We start from the raw sequence: 22,489 nt of genomic DNA on the forward strand, positions 1-22,489 counted from the left end.
GCCAGGAAGCTCTGAAGAGTTTGTTTATACTACAGTCCGACCTCTCTTATCCGGCCTCCCCTTATCCGGATCTCTCTATTATCCGGACGCACATTTGCCGAGATTTTTTTTTTTTTTTTTCAATTCAATCTAGTATGTGAGGAAATGAGATTTCAATCTAAACTCAATCCTATGCGCAAACTCACTTTGATTACATATATTAATTATTTTCCGATATAGTCTACATACAACAACATTATTTTTCATGAAAATCACTGAAAGAATTTAGGCGGGATAATTTTCCAGTAAATCAGGGCGCAGCGCAAACATTTCATCACATTCTCTTTTCGTTTCCCGGGAAAAACAATGCGTGTCTCGCTAGCTAACGCTAGGCCTCAATACGGACAGCGCCATCTATCATGTTTGAGCCTACAGTCAGTATAACAATGGCTGACATTGGGAAGCTGCGATACCCACCGCGATGATCTAATTGTAAAACTTTCATTCTCTTTCGAGGTATGCTCAATCATTTTAGCAGGTAAACTATCCAACAGTTTTGGCCATCGATCGATTTAATTTCCGTAAAAATACCGACTATAATTTGCACTGACACTGCAGTAAATACTGTCTGTACGCCCACTACAATAAATAACGTGTAGCTACCGCCGTTAATGTTGGGCAGGCAGCAGCTGCGTGTATTTAATATTGGGTCTCCCAGATCCGGATAAATCCCTTATCCGGATTGGTGCTGGTCCCAACGTGTCCGGATAAGAGAGGTCGGACTGTATTACGTAACAAGGACAGCTGCAATCCCCCTCCATGCCGTTCATCAGCCTGATGTGGTGGCATGCACAGTGTTTTATCAGCTCTTATCAGCATGCAGCTGCAGTCACTAAATCGACCCCACCCCAGTTTAAACGAGAGAAATGAAACTTTCCCAAAAACTGAAAGTGGGGTGTCAATACCCCACTTGAGCTCCCATTGACTAACACGCAAGACATTATCAGCAGTCAGATGAACCCCACCCCCGGGGGGGCCACTTACATTGACGAGTGGATACCATGCGCGACCAAAAAAACACGTAAAAAGGATGTCTTTTTCACGATAATGCACGTTACGTACGTAACGTGATAAGGGTGTCAAAAACACAAAAATGATGAAAAAAGGGTATCTATTTCGCTAGGAAAATTACGTGTTTAGGGTCGAATTTGCGGGGATGATTAAACAAAATTAAAATGTTTTTATAAAGGATGTCCTTTTTGCCCCCAACACTTCGTGTTTAGAGTCCGATTTGCGCGAGGTGTAGAAGTTGGGGTCGTACTAAACCAAATAAGGTAAAGCCGACGACCGAAGGACCCGTAACAATAAAACATTTCTGTACTTGTTTAGGGGTTCATTTCAGGGAATATTTGCCAAGAGTATCGTTTTGTTTCCAATACTTGTTAATGGTAGGGTTTCACGCGCCAATACTTGTTAAGGGGTGCATTTTCAGAATATGGAAATTACGTGTTTAGGGTGCTTTTCGAGACCCCATGGTCGCGCATGGTATCCACTTGTGAATGGAAGTGGCACCCCCGGGACCCCACCCCAGTTTAAACGAGAGAAATGAAGCTCTCCCAAAATCTGAAATTGGGGTTTCAAATACCCCACCTGAGCTCCCATTGACACAACACGCAAGGCAATGGAGTTCCTGTGTTATAAGCTGGTGGGGTATTTTTTAAACACAGGATTCTGGTAATGGGCTAAATCAAATAGGGGGAAAGGGAAGAAACAAGGGAAGGAGCGGGGAAAATCGGGGTGGGGCGAGATAGAAGAGGAAGAAAAGAGAATAAAATAAGGGGAGCTCAGGAATAATTTGAAAATATAAAACATTTCAGGTCGAGATATAAAAGTTAAAATTTCGCTCGCATTGAGTGCGATGATAAATAGGATAGCAGGCTCTAAATTTCTCTTTTTGAAGTGATGTGTGAAATACCCTGTGATTGGGAGATTGCCCACAGTTCTCCTGTATATATATAAGTATATATATATATATTTGCGGCATAGCAGTCAATTGCTTTTCAAGCTTTTGGCTACCTACCGCTTTTTACTATCTTTTCAATAGCATCTACCCCTTTTAAAAATATCTGATAGCCAAAATATATTTTCACCCATTTTTACTATAAAAATAAAAACTACACGATGCAATAATGCTCTTTTAAGATCTACTTTGGATCGTGATATACGATACGCATGCATGTGTCACTGCGCTTGTTTGATTTTTCTCTTTTTGCTTCAACACAGCAAAAACTTTGGTGTTAACAGGTGTACATAGAGGGCCACATCAGCTATTTTACACCGGTGTTAAATTGACAGTGTTAGTTTAACACCTGTAGGTGTTATTACAACACCTTTGGTTGTTACATTTACACTCTTTGGTGTTATGTTCAATCTCTAGGGTGTAATTTTAACACCCCAGGATGTGGTCCTCTATTAACACCAACTGGTGTCAGTTTTAACACCACAGTTTTTACAGTGAATAAACTTTTTGTTGGGGTACGTGACCTTTAAGATTGTTATTCACTCCGTGTTTCCCCGTTATTTAAACCATGATAAAATTTTATAGACATATTGTCTATTTTGCGTTAACTGAGAGAAAACGCCAATGACAAAGAAGTGGCACTTTCATTGATGACTTTACCAAACTTGACATACGACTAATATTGATTTTAATTTAATTCCTGTTGAATTTAAGAACAAGACAAAATTTGTTAAATGCCCTAATATTGAAGAAAATATAAAAATATGTTATTTCTTCTGAACAAAAAAATAATTGTTTACATTTTGATAAACGACTGTAATAGTCTGATCACTCTGATTTATCTAACAGAACAAACATCATATCATTTGTTACAAATACTACAGTGTTAAAAAATTTACACCATTCATTAAATTGGGGGGAAATGATCATGATTGAAAATATCAAATTAAACTCAGATCTGAAAGTGCTTTAAAATGTGCCAAATTGATTTCAAAATTTGAAATGTCTCTGGCCCTGGGGGGCAAGCTCCCCCCCCCCCCCCCGCTCTCTCATGAGTCTACCGCTTCTGCATTCTTCCATTGGTAAGTAGGCCTATGGCAAGGGGAACAAAGATGATATATTCGCCCTGTATCTGTTATGTCACGTGTCTAAAATGATAGAAAAGGAAGATAAGTTGCAATTAAAGAATCTTAAAGAGAACAATATGATAATAGATCAATATGCATTTACCCCTCACCATTCTATAATCCCTTACCTTCACCGGCGGGGTAATTGACGATTTTCACGAGGCTCTATTGGCCCATGTTTCCTTTGCCTATCGAAATGTTTTGACTGTGTTAATTATTTTTTACTCTTGTTTAAGCTAGAGAAATGTAGTATTTATGAAAGTGAATTAAAATGGTTTTCTAACTAAATTGTATTACTAAAAAAATAACTTCAGTTTCAGTTCAGTTTAGTTTATTTCATTTCCATTTTCTGATATAACAGAGTAAGTGTCATAAGAATACTTCAATAATTAATTAACAAATTCGTAGGAAATAGTCGAAGTATGTATAATTCTTTTTGTTCCAAACACATTTTGATAATTAGACAAATAATAGATTACAGTTAGCATGTGAAAATGAAAATGAGGGACTTATTAAAAAGCAAAGCTTGTAATGGTAAGTCCCTTGGGATAAATTTGTAGTAATCTTAATCGTATGTAATTAACTTGTTCGTCCAAAAGGTTAAAAACTATTCGATAAAGGAATGTTATTACTTGGAGTACCACAGAGCAGTGTATACTTGGTTCTGTTCTATTTTTATTATTTAGAAACGATTTCTTTTCTAATGCTGTATGTTCTATTTATGCTGATGATGTGCATGTACTTATTTATGCTACTGATGATAGATTCTTCCACTAAATTTACAAAATACAGTAAATACAGTAGATAACTGGAAAAAGACATGTTTCGCGCTCGCATACTTGATTTTCATATTTTAAAAAATGTAATTAAAATGCCTAGATTCTAGGTCTAAATCTAAACAAGCACACGCATGTTCTTTCAGATACACAGTTTGATAGGCTTTTGGTCTATTAAATGATATGGTGCTTGATTGTTAACATATAATTATAAAGTATCAACAATTGAGAAAAAATCACTGCTCTAACCTTTGGCATTTATTTGAAACTTTATTCAAATTTGGCTAATATTCCGGGTGTAAAATCAATTTCAATATAAAACTGAATTTGGATTGGTTCTAAAATAGATTGCCAATATTTTCTTTATACTATTAATCGTTGAAATATATCCAGGGCCGTAGCTAGAGGGGGGGTATGGGGGTGTGACACCCCCCCCCCCCCCAACATTCATGGCAGTCGGCAAAATCATGTACCAGTTGGCAAAATGGAGGATAGGGGAGAAAAAGAAAGAGGGAAAGAAAGGAAGAGAAAAAAGAAAGAAGGAGAGAGGGGGAGAGAAAGAAAAAGAAAGAAAGAAAGAGAGAGAGAGGAGGGAGAGAGGGGGATGAGAGAGAAAAAGAGAGAAAGAAAGAAAGAGAGAAAAAAAAAGGAAAGAAAAATAGGGGTACTAACTTCGAAGAAGGTTAAGACTTTGACAACCAGTTGGCAAATCTAAGTCCATGTAGCCAGGCTTAGAGCCCTACGAGTCAGCAAAATACAAAGGACAAAACAGATGGAGCTATAATGACACACAAAGTAAGCCCCCGGTAACTCCTCCCCCAATATAAACAAGCTTGTGAGTTTGCAAATTATACCACAATTATTGACGATTTAACAAACACATTCGTTTTGTAAACTTAGAGGCAAGACTAGGTACATAAATATGGAGTGGGGTGAATTTCCAAGGTATAAGTTGAATAATCAAAGCCAAAGTATAGTTGGCAAATAATAAAGTGGGCCTATTAAAGTGGCAGAACACTATACGCTCTACCAGTCAGCAAAGTGATTTACAAGTACTGCCCCGTTTCAGATATGAAAAGAACAGAACACAAGACTTAAAAAACTGGTAACTCTGCAGTTGGCAAATTCATGAAGACAAGTCTACAACTTGTAGACTTGTCTATAAGTTTGCAGTTAGCAAAAAACACAAAAATGTTCTAAGTTATTTTTACTAAATTCTGTCGCCGAAGAATTTTGTTTAATTTATGGTGTCAGAATGTGCTTGGGGTGGGGATGGGTGGGAGTGGGGGCAGGTTGGGGTTGCATCATTCCTGGTGCTCGCATTGTCTGACTAATGAGATATATAGTCCTGTTGTATTTTAAGTCCATAAAGATTATGCACCAAATTATCTCCTCGCACTTCAAGTTATTATTGTTTTATGTAGTGACATATGCCTTTTTCATGACTATATACTTAAAGTGATTGCCCCCTTTTAAGGCCTTAATAAAACATTTCCAGTCTGTGCTTACCTTCGCATTGGTGTGGACCGATATAGATACTGGGCTGGTAGTGGTGTTAAATCAACACTGGCGTTTTTGCAGTGGACGAATTCCTAAAGACAGTCCTTAAAATGTCCCTTTTTCTGATCTAATTATAACAAATTTTCAGCTCGCGCTTCGCGCTCGCATCACTTATTTAGTGAAATAGTAAATTCCTACAAACAAGCCATAGAATGCCCCTCTTCAGGTCCGAATTTCAAAAATTGTCAGTTCGCGCTTCTCGCCCGTAATATTTCATTAGTGAAATACGTATCATGTTCATGATTACAATGACCACAAAAAGTGCTTCATGTACCAGTGTAATTCTAACAAAATCAGCAAGCGCTTGGCGCTCGCATTAGATGACTATGATGAGATACGTACGCACTTCATAAATTGCAAAAGATAGTCCTTAAAATGTCCCTTGTTAGGTTTAAGTTATACCAAAAATTTCAGCTCGCGCTTCGCGCTCGCATTGTTTGTTTTGTGAGACAGGTACATATCGTGATTACAAAACTTTGCTTTATAATGTCCCTTTTTAGGACTGAATATCAAACATTTTCAGCTCGCGCTTCGCGTTCGCATTATTTGATCACTAAGATACATATCCGTTTAATGGCACAGTCCTTAAAATGTCTCTATTAGGTCAGTATACCTGGCAATTGAGCGCGCTTCGCGCGCCCACTTAATGAATCAAATTTTTTGCTGGTGCCGCCCCCAATGCCGTGACCCATGGTACGCCACTGTTAGCAGTAGCACTCTTGAAATTTTAGTTGAGACATTTTGCACAGAAGGTCAATTAAAAATTAACAAATCTTTGATTTTGATATTATTAATGCATATAGGGCACTATACTGTTAGCAACTACGGCACACTAGCCTTTCTATTTTGATCCAAAATGTTTATTTTTGCAGTGCAAATATCTTTGTATATCTTTGTATAATTTACCTTAAAGTATTCACCAAATGCCACTAATTCAATTCTAAAAATTCAAAATCTGTTAGCATGTGATTATTGTAGGGGGGGGCACATCCCCCATCAGACCCCCCCCCCCCCCCTGTGCTCACGTTGGCGCTGTCACGCCAAATTTAGTTGGCAAATTTAGCTGATACGCCCCCCAACAAAATGCTTCTGGCTACGGCCCTGAATATATCAATATACATGTTTAGGTATAACAGGTTCAGCAAAAATTTGACTCGCTAATTTCGCTCACTCTGAAAAAAGAGGGGGTTAACTCGTGTGGATTTTTGTGATTTGAAACAAAAATTTCGGGCCCCAAACCTTTCATTCTGCGATACTTCTGTAATAAAAGCAAGTTGAAAATACGCTATTACATACTGTATTATACATCTATAACCATGGGTGTCGATCACGGGGGGGGGGGGGTGGGGGGATATACCCCCCCCCCCCCAATATTTCAAGTGGGGGGATGGCCTTTATTATCATCCCCCCAATAATTTAGGGTAGAAAATTTATATTAATGATGATGAAAAAATGTAAAGGTTTGATCATGATGATTATAGTGATGATTATAGTATGCCATCAATCAGTTTGTTTCCCTCGCAATTTGTGTATATTGTTATAAAAATAAAAACATTCTTTTCCAGGACTTTTAAACAGATGGGTGGAGGTTCAAGATGAAAAAGAATGAAATGTTTACGTATATGATATTTTTTAACACATGACATAAAAGGGACCCCGACGAAAAACAACTTTTGTTGATAGGGTGTTCCATCCCACCAGTGGTACTATGATCATATTTTTACAATTTTTAATAAGTGAAATCAATTAATGGTTTCAGAAAGAATAACCATTCATTTCTCTCTAAAGCGTATCTTCGGATATGAGCATCGGATTTTTATTTCCATGTTATTCTTGTTATTGTTATGGACTTGAATAACTAAACTTGATTGGCTCTTTCTTATTTTGGCAAAAAGAAATCTCTTTTGAGTTTGGAAAGGGATGACAGTTTTGCATTCTATATGAGCACACTCATGCGGTACGTAAATTTCATTTTAACACATATATTAGCTGATATCACACACTGATGGTTCAAGAAAATGTTGGAGAAATATCATAACATGACAGTTGAGTTTTGATTGTTTTTATGTTTGTTTTTGTTTTATGCACTTATAAAGCATTTAAAACATGTTAAAATCCAGGGTTAAAATCGTCTAAGGAATGACGGTAAGCCCGATGGCGCACGAGAAGCCACACAGTTTGTAATTTGTGCTAGTCTTAATTTGTCCGAATCTGCATTTTATCATCATGCATTAAGAAGGAAAAAAATATCACCAGTCGGGTTAGATTTAAGAGAGAAGTTGTATACATCATGTCCAATAAACAGATCACTTTGTACATGGTCCAGACAATTTTTGTCATTTTTTCTTTCGTATGAGTAACACAAATTGAATTTTCAAAAAAAATTATAAGTACAGTACACTGCAATAATGAAAGAATTTCCAAGAACACAGTGGCGTAACTACGGGGGGGGGGGGGTGCATGGGGGCACGTGCCCCCCAATCGGCTGGCCAAAAAAAAAAACGGGGAAGAGGAGAAGGGAAGAGAAACGTAGTGGGAATGAAGAAATTATTGTTCATTATAATGTTATATTATAATAATGTTATGTTATAATACATAAGAAACATTTTTTCATAACTTTATTTTGCTCAGGCCTAGATTTCTTCCTTGTTCCCGGTACTCGCATTGTCTGTTTAACGTTTTTACGTCAATATACACCAAATATATTTCCTCGCACTTCGACTAATATTTGTTTTATGTAGTGACATATGGTTCTTTTTCATGACTACTTAAAGTGATTGCCCCATTTTAAGGTGTTAATATAAAACATTTCCTGTCCGTGCTTACGTTCGCACTAGTAGATTGGTGAGATATGACTGCTCTTCATGAATTCCTAAAAATCAGTCCTCAAAATGTCCCTTTTTCTGATCTGAATATCAAAAATTTTCGATCGCATCATTTGTTTAGTGAAATACGTATCGTATGGTCTTCGTGAATTCTTACAAACAGGCCTTAGAATGCCTCTCTTCAGGTCTGAATATCCTAAATTTTCAGCTCGCGCTTTGCGCTCGCAATATTTGATGAGTGAGATGCGTATCATCATGATTACAATGACTACAAAAAGTGCTTCATGTGTTTAGATGTAGCAAAATCAGCAAGCGCTTTGCACTCGCATCATATGACTATGGTGAGATATGTATACTCTTAATGGATTCCTAAAATATAGTCCTTAACATGTCCTTGTTTGGGGTAAATATTAACAAAAATTTCAGCTCGCGCTTCGCGCTCGCATTGTTTGTTTAGCGAGACAGGTATGTATCATGATTACAAAAATTTGCTTATAATGTCCCTTTTTTGGTCTGCATATCAAAAGTTTTCAGCTCGCGCTTCGCGCTAGCATTATTTGAGCAGTGAGATACATATCCGTTTAATGGCACTGTCCTTAAAATGTCCCTATAAGGTCAGTATACCTGGCAACTGAGCGCGCTTCGCGCGCTCACTCAGTGACTCAAAAATTTTGCTGGTACCCCCCCCCCCAATGCCGTGACTCACGGTACGCCACTGCAAGAACACCATGCATATCAACCACTCCCAAATGTCCTAACTTGTGATTTTAGTGGGGGTAATGTTGAAAGATCCCCATCCACAAGAACATTTGTGTCAATCATCCCCCCAACCAAGAATACCGATCGACACCCATGCTATAACGCAAAGTTACACAGTTGAAAGTGGATCATGATTATCACTGAATATTATATAAGTGACATTACTCATACGTTAAACCTTGTTGAAAACATGATGAAATGAATTTAGAGGCCCGGTTTATTGTCCAAGAGTAATAGAAACTTGATTATGGAATTAGATACAGTAGATATAAAGCTGATTCTTCGTTATCAAAATCATTATGAAGATATTTTGATCATTATTTCATGAATCATCACAGTTTTTACACAAAAGTAACGAACCTTGTATAGAAGAGATCAATCCATATCATTTCTGCATATTAAAAAATGACCGTTATCCCCTTTAAGATATTTTTGTTGTAAAATGATATAGGCCTATAAGCTGAATCCTTCGGCGCATTATGGTGTTAATTCATTGTGACAGGTTGGTGATACGTGCAATGATTGAAAATCAATGCCGCAATGCAAGAGTGATTATCCACTCGCCTGCTTCAATCTATTTCAAATGCTATGTATACTTATCTTTCTCTTGTCAAAGTCGTTTCAACCATTCTAAATACACTTTATGAAGTGTTGGTAGACGTTTATATAATCCAGTTGATTAATAGTCATCGGACCTATCACTATGTACTGAACCACTTAGTGCTCTTCCAACAAATCTTCATTATTCTGCAAGCGATTTTCAACATTATATATCTCTTCAAGCAATATCTAAAATTCTACAGATTGTGAATCAGAATTATGAGCTATATCTTATGGAATCGTTAATCGTATTTATTTGAACTTATTCTTGTGAGATATTTCATAGGAAAATATGTTTTATTTCTGATCTTTAACTCGAGGCATATAGGATCATCACATCAGACTGGTTACCATGGCAATCATCAAACAATGTTGCTGTTGCAGCGTAAGGAGAGGATCTATAATCACTGGCATCTACGGAATCGTGAGTTTTATCAATTTTGTTGACAAATACTGTATATATTTTCACCCCAAAGTGATATCATTACAAAATGTTTGAAATACTTATGTTCATCCTTTGATATCAGTGTTTGAAATGAAATATTAATAGCATTGTCTTGAATGTCTTCATGGTCTTAATTTCATAGTTTAATTCAAATACATATACAGAAGAGGCACCCATTGTATTTGGACAATAAAAGACTCGTACATAATTTGAACAAATGTTTGTCACCATTCGAAAAGACACATCGATAATTACTTGGTTAGAAAAAAATCTGAATTTATATTTAAAAAAAGAAGTGTGATGAAATAAAAATTCCCTTAGTTTTTACTGAAAATCAAGAAATATTTTTGTAAATTGTGTTACATTACTATGGGATAGTGCTGTGTTTTATTTTTGAATCATGCAGTATATTTTCTAGTATTAATTCACCTAGCTCTCCGATCACCGAATTTTGATAGTACAGTTCGAATAAATTTTGATATTACCGCTGTTGATGTTTATGTTTAATTGATGTGTAAGTAGAAATATATTTACAACAATTGCTTCTACAGAGGAATTTAGGAAAAGTTATTTAAGAAATAAGGGGATATCAGTTTAAAAAAAATAATAAAAACATGATAAATGCATAGAGTCAAATCGGTAATTGGTTCGGTAAAATCAATCATAATGACGTAATTTTTCAAAGGCAAAAAAGTAGGAAAGAAAACATACAATAATTTTGAAGGAAAAAATATATGTACAAAAATGTCTAATAGAGAATTTATGAAGGGACGTAATAGGGGTCGGTGGTCCGGGGGGGGGGGGGGGTGGTCACTGTACTAGTGTTGTAGTGCCTTGATGCTCGGCCTTGGCCTTAAGGCCTACTTTTTCAAACCCTTGGCCTTGAAAATTCAAGCCTTGGCCTTAAGAGGGCCGTGGCCTTGGCCTTGAGGATTTTGAGCCTTGAAATTTCAAGGCATTTTAGGCATTTTCAAGGCATTTTGTATTTTGTACTTTCATTTGTTTTTATAAAAGTAATTATAAATGTTTAAAATTTTCCGTATATTTAATGACACTAATGGTCAATTCTACCAGTCAACAGTAGCAGTAGCAGCATCAGTAGTAAGTGTACTAGCAGTGCCATCAATTGTGATTATCACCATTATCAAGAATTATCATCACATTAAGTTACCGGGTATGTTACAAAGAAAACAGCAGTGATGAAAAAACAAACATTATTTATGTGTTGTAATCGTGACTTATAATGATAATGACAATATTAATAATGATAATAATGATCGTAATAATGATTATGATAAAGATTATAGTTATTTGATGACTGGAATAATTCTGACAGATCTGACGGCAATTTTGACAACAATTTTCATACAATTTTCATAGCTAATTCTGAAGAATAATAACAAGGTTGATTTCTATTCCATTAGTATTTTGCTCATATTATTTTTTTTTGGTCAACAAGAATGTTTTAAGTATTAATGATATTCTGAAAAGATTTGGTAAACTTGAACACAATCTCCAATTTTGTCATATCCAAATAGGCTATGTCAATGGCATGATGAGCCAACAATTTTGAGCGGCCAAGCAGTGCATATAGAGCAAAATTTCTGCCAAAAAAGTTTAAAGCGAGCGAGGAAGCAAAGTTTTTCACCCTCTTATTATAAGAAAAGCTAATTTTGTGATAGATTGTGATAATATGTTTAGAAAATAATATCACATTTACTCCTTTTCATTTCCTTTTTTCCTTTTCTAAGTTTATTCTTTGTGGTGGAACTTCCTCTCTCTCTCTCTCTTTTTTCTTTTTTTTTTTGGGGGGCGGGGTTCTGATATTTTTTAAACAGGCGAGAAAAGGGAATGGGAAGAGAGAGAGAGGGGAGAAGGGGGATAAACATGTTAGAGCGTAGACGGGGGTGACACATTTGGCCGGTTAGGCAGAATATACTGAATAATAGGCAGTACATATTTTCTAAATTGTATATAATTTTGTTTTGGGTCTAATGATTCAGATTGACAAAACAAAGTGAAAAAAAAATTGTTTTTTTTTCTTGTTAATCCTATGGTGTGACAGTGAATTTCATTTCACTACAAATAAATTTCACTAGGAAATAAACAGCGTATTTGTTTTTGTGTAATAATAGAGAACTCTATTTTACTGTTTCAAGAAATAATTAAGATTTATCCTCCCCCAACTAAGGGTATGGGGTGCGCCTCATTTATTTTATATCCTTTTGAATATAACTTCAATTTGTTAGTATTCTTTATTCCGGTTTTGAGGTAAAAAAAGAGTAGAAGATACAAGAAATGATAATTGAAATTTAACAGTGGTTGTAAGCAGAAAAAACATGAAAACTGACAAGAGCCCTAAAAATGACTAATTCCTACATGGAATTTTTCAGGGGGGGGGGGGTGGGAAAGAGATGCTGATCAGCATCTGAAAATTTCAACTTGCGCTTTGTGCTATCTTGCCCCCCCCCCTGAAAAATTCCATGTAGGAAAAAATGTTCCTTGTTTAAATAGAAAATGTCCTTTTTCAAAAAGAAATACCTTGTTTATAAAATTTATAGGAGAACATAATACATTTTAGGTTAGAAAATCACCAAATTTTGGATCGCGCTAGCATCAATTATTGTTTAGCACGGTATTAGTCCTGCTCATGGTTACAAAAAATGTTTAGCATTTCCTGTTTTCAGATTGGAATATCAAATTTTGGCTCGTGTTCTGCACTCGCATCAATTGTTAAGTAAGGTACTCATTCTGTTTCCGTTTACAAAAAAATGCTTAGAATGTCCAGTTTTCAGGTTGTAATATCACAAAATCTTTGAGCTCGCGCTTTGCGCTCGCATTATTTTGATTGGTGAGTTATGTATCCTATTTATGAGTCACTATTTCAACTCGCGCTTCGCGCTTGCGTTAATTATTAAGTTAGATACACTTTTATTTCATGATTACAACAGCTCGGAATATTTAATTTTCATGTCTTATTACACGAAATGTCCAGAATTTAGAGCTCGTGATTCGCGCTGGCAACATCTCACAAGGATGCCCTTTTAACAGTGATTAGCGCCATAATTGACCAAAAATCAAGTTTTACAACTTCTGAATCATTTTTTTTTTCAAACCTGCTTTCTCACGGAAAAGTAAAGCCTAAATCAAAATATCTATCTTATCAATTAGAAATCACTTAAGAAAAGCATTTGCTCGACTTAATTTCTACAGAACACACAACTACTTCACGCAGTTGATAATCTCATTTTGACAATATCTGTTTGCACCAAAATGTCAATTTTGACATATAAGTGCCCTTTTTGGCTTTGACCCCACCCCCAAACAAAAATATATTCTGCCGCCCCTGTCACGGGGAGTGGAGAAAGACATACGTTGAGAATGCCAGGATCAGATGACCATGGTAATAATAATTATTACAATGTAAATCGCCTAGAAAAATAATGTATTAAATGTACAAAGATAACTTTATTATTATTTTAATATTATGTCTAAATCTATTATGAAACTATTTTAGTTTTACATGTACAAGGGTCAAAATTTTGCTCGCTCAGACCTTTTATGCAGTTTGCTCTGTGTGCCATGTCTGCCGCCTAAGCATTGTTGGCTCATTGTTCCATATATCATTTGAAATGCCTTGGCCTTGAGGTTTTCAGGCCTTGGCCTTGGCATTGGGTTTCCATGCCTTGGCCTTTAGTATTGAAGCCTTGGCCTTGGGTAGTAAAGCCTTGGCCTTGGAGGTTTGAGCCTTGACTACAACACTGCACTGTACTGGAGCAAAAAAAAAAATCGATCATATCATGCTGTGACACTGAAAGAACAAATGATGCTAAAAATCGAAGCTCGCGAAAAGAAGATGTGATAATTATTCTTGTGGCAAAATTAGTTACCGCATTCGCGGGGCATTCGGAAGGAGGCCAAAACATTTCAAAAGTCTCACGCAGCACTTTTACCGAATATCTGGTAAAAGTGCTCCGTAATTATGTGTCCAACCAACATTGGGCATTCTAAAGTAATTGCTACATATTTTTTAACCTTGCTACATATTTTTTAACCTTACTGGACAATATGCTTCCCGCATTGGGAAAGATACTGCCCCAAGTTGGTTGGACACATAATTACCCTCGTGGTGGTAAAAATGTTACCCAATATTTTTTGCAGTGTGATTGGCATACTTATAAACCTACTTTCTATTGTTGTCGATATTATTATTGCTTTTTTTTTATTCCACTTTCCATTGAATGAATATTTTCGACATCTTGGGTAATCTGGATTTCTTAATGAGGCATGCACACTGAGGTTAAGTTGGTTTCAAATAATTATAAAGCAGATTACAAAAAAAAATGTTACTTAAATGAAAAATATAACATTTCCCGTGTTCCGCGAAGCAGCAGATGCAGAAAATATTATGAAATATTATATCAAAACATGAATATGAATAGTTTGTCATGATCGGTCTGCGTTGCTCAGTGATAATCCATGCAGCTTTCAAAATGTGATCATTAACCTGGCTATCTGAAACAAAGTATGCTTTATAGATTGGCATTTAGGTAGTAATTAGATGATAGTTAAACCAAGTCTCACCGTGTCATCCATCCTGTCAGTGCAGCCTCAAGCGATGACATGTGCAATGATTACTGCCACCATCAGATGGTTTACAGATTGTCACATTGCTATTATATGGATTGTACATTTAAAACTTCCATTTAAAAAAATAGTGCACATTTAAGCTTACAAATTTTGTTGGGAGTTGGTGATATCATCGTCAATTTTTTTTAAACAGAAAACATCGCACCATCAAAATATTATTGTCTACCCCCAAAAGTAAATTGCTTTGTACAGTGTTCTGTTTGATGATTTTACATGTGAGGGGCTATTAAAGGGGTACTTCCGGCTGAAAACAATAGGATAAAATTCTCCAAGCAAAATGCTGAAAATTCATCAAAATCTTATAACAAATAATGATTTCAAGATTTAGCAATATTTTGAGAAAGCATTTATACACTTCGTCATTAATATTTATTAGATGGAGTGATGATGTCACATTCCCACTTTCCCTTTTCTTATGCTATTATAAGAAATAATAACTATTGATAATACATATACATGTGTGTATGATATGCCCCTCATATAATACAATAAGTTACAACAACGAGTAGGCCCTATCTTAAATGTTAAATCAGTTTTCAATCTATTTTTAGGTTCTTGGAGGATAACAATTTGAATAAACATAATTTCATGTAATAAGATACAAAAGAACAAGTGAGGATGTGTCATCATCAGTTTGTTAAATGAATATTAATGAAGACATGCATAGAACTGTTTCACCGATATAATGCAAATCTTCAAAACGCCTTTACTTTATTCTTTTTGCGATTTAGGTCAAATTTTCAGTGTTGCGTCTGTCTGATTTTCCTTATCTGTTCAAATCATATTATTTTCAGCCTGAAATACCACATTAAACCCGATTTACAGGATTAAACTTGTCAATTTGCATTTCAGATTGAGCAATCTGAAACAGCCTATAGGTTTTCCGAATGGGAGATTTGTAATCAAGGGGGTGTAATTCCCCTAGTTTTATTCTTTCTTAAATTCAAAAGAGGATGCTGGGGCTAAAAGCAGGCAGGGATCCAAGGGACAAGCGGGCCTACCCCCCCCCCCCCCCTCTTGAGACCTCCCTTTTTGCTTGTCACCCCCCCCCCCTTTGACCCCCTCCGTCATAAAAACTGGATCCAGCGCTGAACAAACTTTCATTTTTTATGATGCAGAATAGATTAGTCAAAATTATTACTTCTACCGCATATAATGTTGCAGTCATTTTCTTAGGTAGTGTTACAGGAAGCGGAAGAGGATGATTGCCCTGAAGGCACTATATACATGCCCCACCCCCCCTGTAAAGTTAAATAAGTGAAGGAGAGTCACATGAATGTCACGTTGATTTTGTACGATTATCTCTCAACCCCCCCCCCCCCTCCTCCAAAATGATGATTTATTTGGTAAAAGACATGGAAAGGGAATTTGTGGGATACATTACATTGAGTGAAAATTTGCATATCAGCGGTATGAAAATCGCGAAAAAAAAATCCGCTCATTTACACAATTTATTTTTCTATAAGAATACCTGGGCATATATCATTACAAGGGTAGGATTCCTCTTTGATATAAAGGTACAATGGTTCTCAATACTCATAGCCATGAATGGGGTTCATCAGTACAATTCATTTTATTAAGCTTGACATGTTAGCTGAGAGAACCGCTGGGAAAACTATTGCTCATTGACTAGTCCCTGACCATGACCAGGCTCACTGGTCAATGGAATATGATCAAGGTTATTCAGGAATATGAGGAATAGGGAGGGAAGAACAAGGAGAATATATGCATTTCATCTTCACTTTGTTTCCATTCATTTACAACTTTTTTTTTTGCTGTTTTTGCATTCATACTTTATAAACATGTAAAGGTAAGTGTGTGTGGGGGAGGGGGGGGGGGCAGGTGGAATCTTTCCACTACTACTACTACTATTACTACTACTACTACTACTACTACTACTACTACTACTATTACTACTACTACTACTACTACAGTAGGAGTAGCAGCAGCAGCAGTAGTAGTATTAGTAGTAGTAGTGATAGTAAAAGTAGTAGTAGTAATAGTAGTAGTAGTAAAAGTAGTAACAGCAGCAGCGGCAGCAGAAGTAGTAGCAGAAGAAGAAGAAGGTGATGATGATGACGATGGTGATGATGATGAAGAGTAGTAGTAGTAGTGGTGGTGGTGTCGGTGGTGATGTTAGAATGTTTATGAGTATATTTTCTTCTTATTTACAATAGCTCTACTCTATCATCATAATAGCACATACAGCCCTGCTGTTTAAGGCTTATTCTGTATGGGGTAAGTTTTGTACCATTATTATCTATTACACTTGAATGACATTTTGGTAACTTAACTGGTATTAATTTAGATTTATTTAAAATATTGGGAATTCATTCTAACTTTAATTGCTTAAAACATTCATATATGATGACGATGATGATCCACAGTATTTGCATTGCGCCATATTTCTGCTAAAACATTCATATAGGCGCATGCATGCAGGCTCATCCAATGAGCTAATTACTACACATCTGCTAAAATAAGTCATATGTCAGTCAATAACCCTATAGATGTTTATTATGACTTTACGAACATTAGGCTAAAAGAGTAGAATATTTGTTTGAAACTAAAAGACAATCAAATCGATTTACTGTCATTTTTTGGATTCTGAATCCCACAGATCTCAGAGGCAAAATCGAACCTCATTTTGTCGTCAAGCAATTTTACAAGATCGGTAAGTGTAATAAAACTAATATTAACAGCAGGACTGCAAGCGTAATAACCCCTTCATTAATTTCAATGGACATTAGAAGATAAAACTTTTGTTACTTTTATAATCATTATCTACTAATTCTTTAGCCGTAAGGACAATATTAAAAAATACAATTTATCATCTTTTATTCCATATTTTTTAATTCAACATAAAGGAGAAGTAAATAGAAAATTTTAACAAGTACAGAAAACCCAGTAAAATTGCATTTTCTTTCAGAAATGCCCCCTTATTCCCCTGAGCAGGGTAATGAGTTCACTCATGTTCATTACAGTATATCATGGTTATATCAGATATATTATTTTAAGAATTTTCACATGGAAAAGGGCAATAGTGGATTAACATAATTAAACATTGAACATTTTCCGGACCAGAACAGTTGATTCATACATTACAAACTTATGAAATACATGGACTTAAACCTACAGCTCACAACATATTATTCGTTGACATAATTATTTCTCAAAAGATAAAAAATTGAATATTCGCTCTTTTGAAACGATTCCCTAAATTACAATTTCAATCGAATTAGATCCAACATTCTTTATCAAAATTACACAAATATTTTCCAATTGCTGACTGAAAAATATGTTAAAAAGAATCTTAACATTATAAGCATGATAAAAGGATAAACACCAAGTCGCCTACATAATCATTACAAATAAAATTAATTCCAACGCAAGTAACACATTAGAAACCAGACCATATCAATTAAACCGATCCATTCTAGATCACTTGAAATATTGAATCTAACTTTATGCACAATACGAATACATAATTAACAAACAATATTTGATTTCGTCATTATCATAGTACACACTAAGAAATGTGGGTTCAACTATGCATTTTTAATAATATTCTTATTATCATAAAATGTGCAGACCAATCTTAAACTGTGATTACCTTAAAATGTGCAATTTACACATACTATTCACTTTTCAGAAAGAAGAGAGTCTTTAAAGGTTCTCCAGGAGTGAAATTGGTTAAGGTGCAAAGTTCAACTTATTTTTTAAGTATAGAAAATATTGTGAATTAAGAAACGTAAAAAAAAATGAATATTTGAGTATACTATTTCTTTAAAAAATACTAAAACCCACCCTAAACATACATACCTCATGCAGGGCACTGGGAACGATATTTTTAAGTAGGGGTGCTGATGTAAATTTGAAAAGCAAAAAAAAAAGAAAGAAAAAAAAGCTTTTCGCTACAAAAAAGAGTTCAAATGTTTCTAAATGTTTTTCATGGCAAACTTATTTGTTTTTGTCTTTTTATATATTAAGTTTTACAATTCATCGTGTTAATTTAGTGGTCTAGATTTAATTGATGTAGTTTGTAGATTTCTATAGGTGTTTTTTCATAGATGTTCATTGTCTTCAATTACTGATGTAGGGACCCCATTGGAAATAAGCCATCTCGGCTTTCATGGGCAATCCTGTCACGGTATACACTTCTGTTCATATTTTCTTGTACTTGTTCATAGTTACCTGACAAATAATCAATCAATGAAATGGTTGCGAAAATTTGAAAAGAAAGAAAGAAAAAAAAGCTTTACTACAAAATAACTGTCATTTTGGTAACATTTTCCAATTTTTACACATCTTCTAGAACAACCGGGGGTGCTGACTACGGAAAATACACTCAGCACCCCAAGTAAATTTTGGGGGGTGCTTCAGCACCCCAGCACCCCCGCTTCCCAGGGCCATGTCCTCATGTTGTGCAAATATATAAAAATCACCAATCAATTTTGAGATTGTAAGAAATATTTTCATTCCTAACACTTCTGATTTCTGTTCATAGGAGATATAATCAGTGAAATTGAAGACCAGGATCGAACTGAATTTTATGGCAGGATATTTGCTTTGCTGTTTTTCGTTATATACCTAATCGTTTCCATCATGTTGGTGTTTGCAGCATGTAGGGTAAGTATTTAATATCATTAAATGAATATTTCATAGTGAAACAAAACTTATAAATTATAAAAATGTTGACACAAGGTTGACTTTACAAGACCACACTACTATATCACGTACCTTAAGCCCCAGACTTTTTTATGGAAAAAATATTATTTTAGTTATTTCCAAATATTATTTTAATTATTTTCTTAACTTTAACCCTAAAGCTTAAAAAATATACTACATGTACTTGCCCGATGAGCTAAAGGATGAACAAATTATTTACATTAATGATTGATTAAATAATCAACCAGTCTTTTCAGTGTAAATATTAGAAAATATCCGTTTTATTTTCCAGCGCTACCGATTTCTAGTTCTTCCTTTCTTAATTGTGCTATGCTGCCTGGTTGTTTTACATTTCATCACAATTGTAGAGGTGTTTGGAGCGATGGTAAGAGTAACTTTTCATTTTTCCGATAGATGAACGAAATAATAAGCAATATGTATTCATAATCACAAAATTTTAGGAAAAGCATGACATGAATTCAAAGGAAACTCCCTTAAAAACAACACATGCTAGTTTATGCAAGAAAATACACACCATTTGGAAAAGGTATATATGCAATATAATTTCACTATATATATGAATACAAATATTATGTAAATCAAAGTTACGCTCTTTTCCTTCCCACACAATCAGATAATCTCACTCCGCATTCGATAAAACTTCAATCTAATTTTCCCAACGTTATTTTCAATTCAATAATGATCAAAGTATATAATTTACTTATTTATAATCATAATGGAATATGGATATTATATTTGCTTACAGCTCCAGATGTCCATAATGGGAATCTCTCTTGTTTTGCCTCTGGCATTTCACATCACATCTACACTCGTTGATGTAAGTTTTTTAGGAATATCATGGGATGTATTGTGAATAATGCACTGTGATCTAAAAGAAACAGCCAGAGCAACCAATCATACTAAGTCGTTCCCATCAAAAAAATAAAACAACACATTATGGATTTTTTTAAAAATTGGAAGGGGGGGTGGTGTCTATTCTTTAACCAAATCCTTCAACACTCTACCCCTTTTTACATAGACAACCAGTAACGTAAACCGAACAAAGGACCTTAAATTTTCAGTTAAATATATTTAGTTTCATTCCCAGCATTCCTTCACTCATTTTGTATGTTAATTCTTAATTCAATGAGTAAAATCATTCAACAATATGTACAAATCATGGTTTAGGATACCAAGAATCAAAATTAATGTGGCCGGTATCCAAAAGAAAGAGCTACATGCTTATGCCATTTGTCGTATGATGTTCGACAATGTTCAGATGTTCAAGTAGAATACACTAATATGAAAAGATTAAAAACTACGGAACAAAAACTTAAATAAAAAAATCAGCTAGTTCTACAAAAAGTGAAAATAAGCCGATTTATTTATACAAAACAATTCTAAGTAGGTTTGAATTAACTTCATATTATATTTGAATTTTGATGTTCTACAATTGTCTTCACTTTTGCTTTCTTCTCGTTTTTATAAGCAAGAGTATTCATTTTTGGATAAATTATGCAGTAAATATCACTTGTAATTCTCGCTTTCTTGTTCCCTTCTCTATCGTAATGATTTAGTTATCATGCGTTTTATGCGTCGTTTCTTTGTTTCAACAAATTCAACAACAACGGAGAGAAGATGAGAGAGGACCTCGGCCACCATCAAGATCTAGATCAAGAAGACCTACATAAAAATACCATCTAACAATATGATGTCACACAATTAAGTCACTATAAGATTCCTTTATAAAAAAATTGAACTTCATTGCATTAATATGGCCTATTTTTATTTCACAATTTGTATACCATTTTATTGATTTGACATTTATATGCACACCATTTTTTATCATTTATTTAATCATTTCATTCATTTTATTCATTTGTTTATGGGGGGGGGGGTCATCAACTGAGACTTAAGTTAGAAAGTCATAATCAGATATTTCGTTCAATACATAATAGAAAGCATTATAGTAGTGATGTATGAGTACGCTCATGAGTATGAATTGTAGTGAATACTGAGATAAGATAACTTATGTTCAATGTCATAGCATGGATATGCAGTGTGAAAAAAAAACCCAGAAAATCACATTCTTTTTAAGATTAGTATTTACCATTGTTTTCTAATGGAAAACAAACTTTGTCTTGAAGATCCGGAATAACGATGCTGTTCAGTTATGCACATGAATCGTAAATCAGATTTTTTTAACCTTTCAGTTTCGTAGTGTTTTCTCAAGTTACTACCTTTTAATCCCTTCTTTTTAACTTATAGTTATAATTGTCGTATATAAAACTTGTATTGTTGCAAATAAAGAACTTGTTCAAACCAAATACTTCAAGATTTACTGATATGAAATTTTCGGTTACATCGCATTCATACCATTAATTTACTTTATATATAAACATGCTGAAATAAGGCCTATATAAACTCAATATAAACTCAGGATACCTTATACTTACCCTTTATATTTAACGCTTACTCTAACAATATATAACAACATACATGATAAATCAGTTATTTCAACAAATACTTCCAACAATATGGACACTTGTAAATGAGAGTGATTAGGACTTGGCTCTAACGAGAGACGCGAATATGCTATCTTCTTTAGCTAACAGAGATTCCGGTGTTCCAAGTTCAGCAACATGTCCTTCGGAAAGGACCACGATCTGATCTGAGTCCAGTATAGTCGATACTCGATGCTGTTAAAACAATTATAATTTGCATTAAACATTGGTTAACAAGGTAGAGAATTGAAAGATTTTTCATTTGAAACTGCATTTTAAAAGAAAATAATTATGTATAATTTCCACCTTTTACGTCAAATCAGCATTTATTTAAATTTCGTTTCCTCTCTTTTTCTTCTTCACCTGTTCTGTTTATAATTTTGGGGGTACTATTTACCCTTCTTCATTTCTTTTTTAATTTCATTTGTCTGACCAATTTATCAATCTACTGTACTTCTGTCTTTATTAGTTAGATAATCAAACATTACAATCATGGCCGATGACCGATTTAGGGTTTTCTTGGACATGCCTTTGTAAAACAAGAACAACGATGATACATGTTTGTTAAATTCTCTC

General features: G+C 34.8%; 2 protein-coding genes across 4 annotated transcripts in view; one reads left to right on the forward strand and one right to left on the reverse strand.

Moving 5' to 3' along the window:
- Positions 1-395: 395 nt before the first annotated feature.
- LOC129256758 (uncharacterized) lies at positions 396-21,733 on the forward strand. Of its 3 annotated transcripts, none has more exons than XM_054894925.2 (8): positions 396-495; positions 9,967-10,070; positions 16,919-16,979; positions 17,362-17,415; positions 19,249-19,370; positions 19,702-19,794; positions 20,176-20,247; positions 20,987-21,733. In XM_054894925.2, exons 2-8 carry the CDS (start codon positions 9,999-10,001, stop codon positions 21,098-21,100), a joined length of 588 nt encoding a protein of 195 aa, XP_054750900.2. In that variant the 5' UTR covers positions 396-495; positions 9,967-9,998; the 3' UTR covers positions 21,101-21,733. The 3 variants fall into 3 exon arrangements, with proteins under 3 accessions (XP_054750900.2, XP_063953725.1, XP_063953726.1); XM_064097655.1 differs by having other exon boundaries at positions 405-517; XM_064097656.1 differs by having other exon boundaries at positions 405-517; positions 9,975-10,070.
- Positions 17,575-22,489, reverse strand: part of LOC135153670 (ATP-binding cassette sub-family C member 9-like) — a 37,349-nt gene continuing 32,434 nt past the window's right edge. The window contains exon 30 of the mRNA XM_064097654.1: positions 17,575-22,108. Within this exon, the coding sequence (XP_063953724.1) occupies positions 21,971-22,108 (138 nt within the window). The 3' untranslated portion in view covers positions 17,575-21,970. The remainder of the gene's footprint in view (positions 22,109-22,489) is intronic.

This window comes from Lytechinus pictus, chromosome 3 (assembly GCF_037042905.1).
Source record: "Lytechinus pictus isolate F3 Inbred chromosome 3, Lp3.0, whole genome shotgun sequence".
In the NCBI taxonomy this organism is placed as follows: domain Eukaryota; kingdom Metazoa; phylum Echinodermata; class Echinoidea; order Temnopleuroida; family Toxopneustidae; genus Lytechinus; species Lytechinus pictus.

Bases quoted from the DNA above. Each gene is read 5' to 3' on its own strand.
- LOC129256758 (XM_054894925.2), top strand. From the start codon at position 9,999: ATGGCAATCATCAAACAATGTTGCTGTTGCAGCGTAAGGAGAGGATCT. The intron at 10,071-16,918 runs GTGAGTTTTATC...TATTTACAATAG, and splicing joins TCACTGGCATCTACGGAATC to CTCTACTCTATCATCATAAT. The intron at 20,248-20,986 runs GTAAGTTTTTTA...GTAATGATTTAG, and splicing joins TCACATCTACACTCGTTGAT to TTATCATGCGTTTTATGCGT.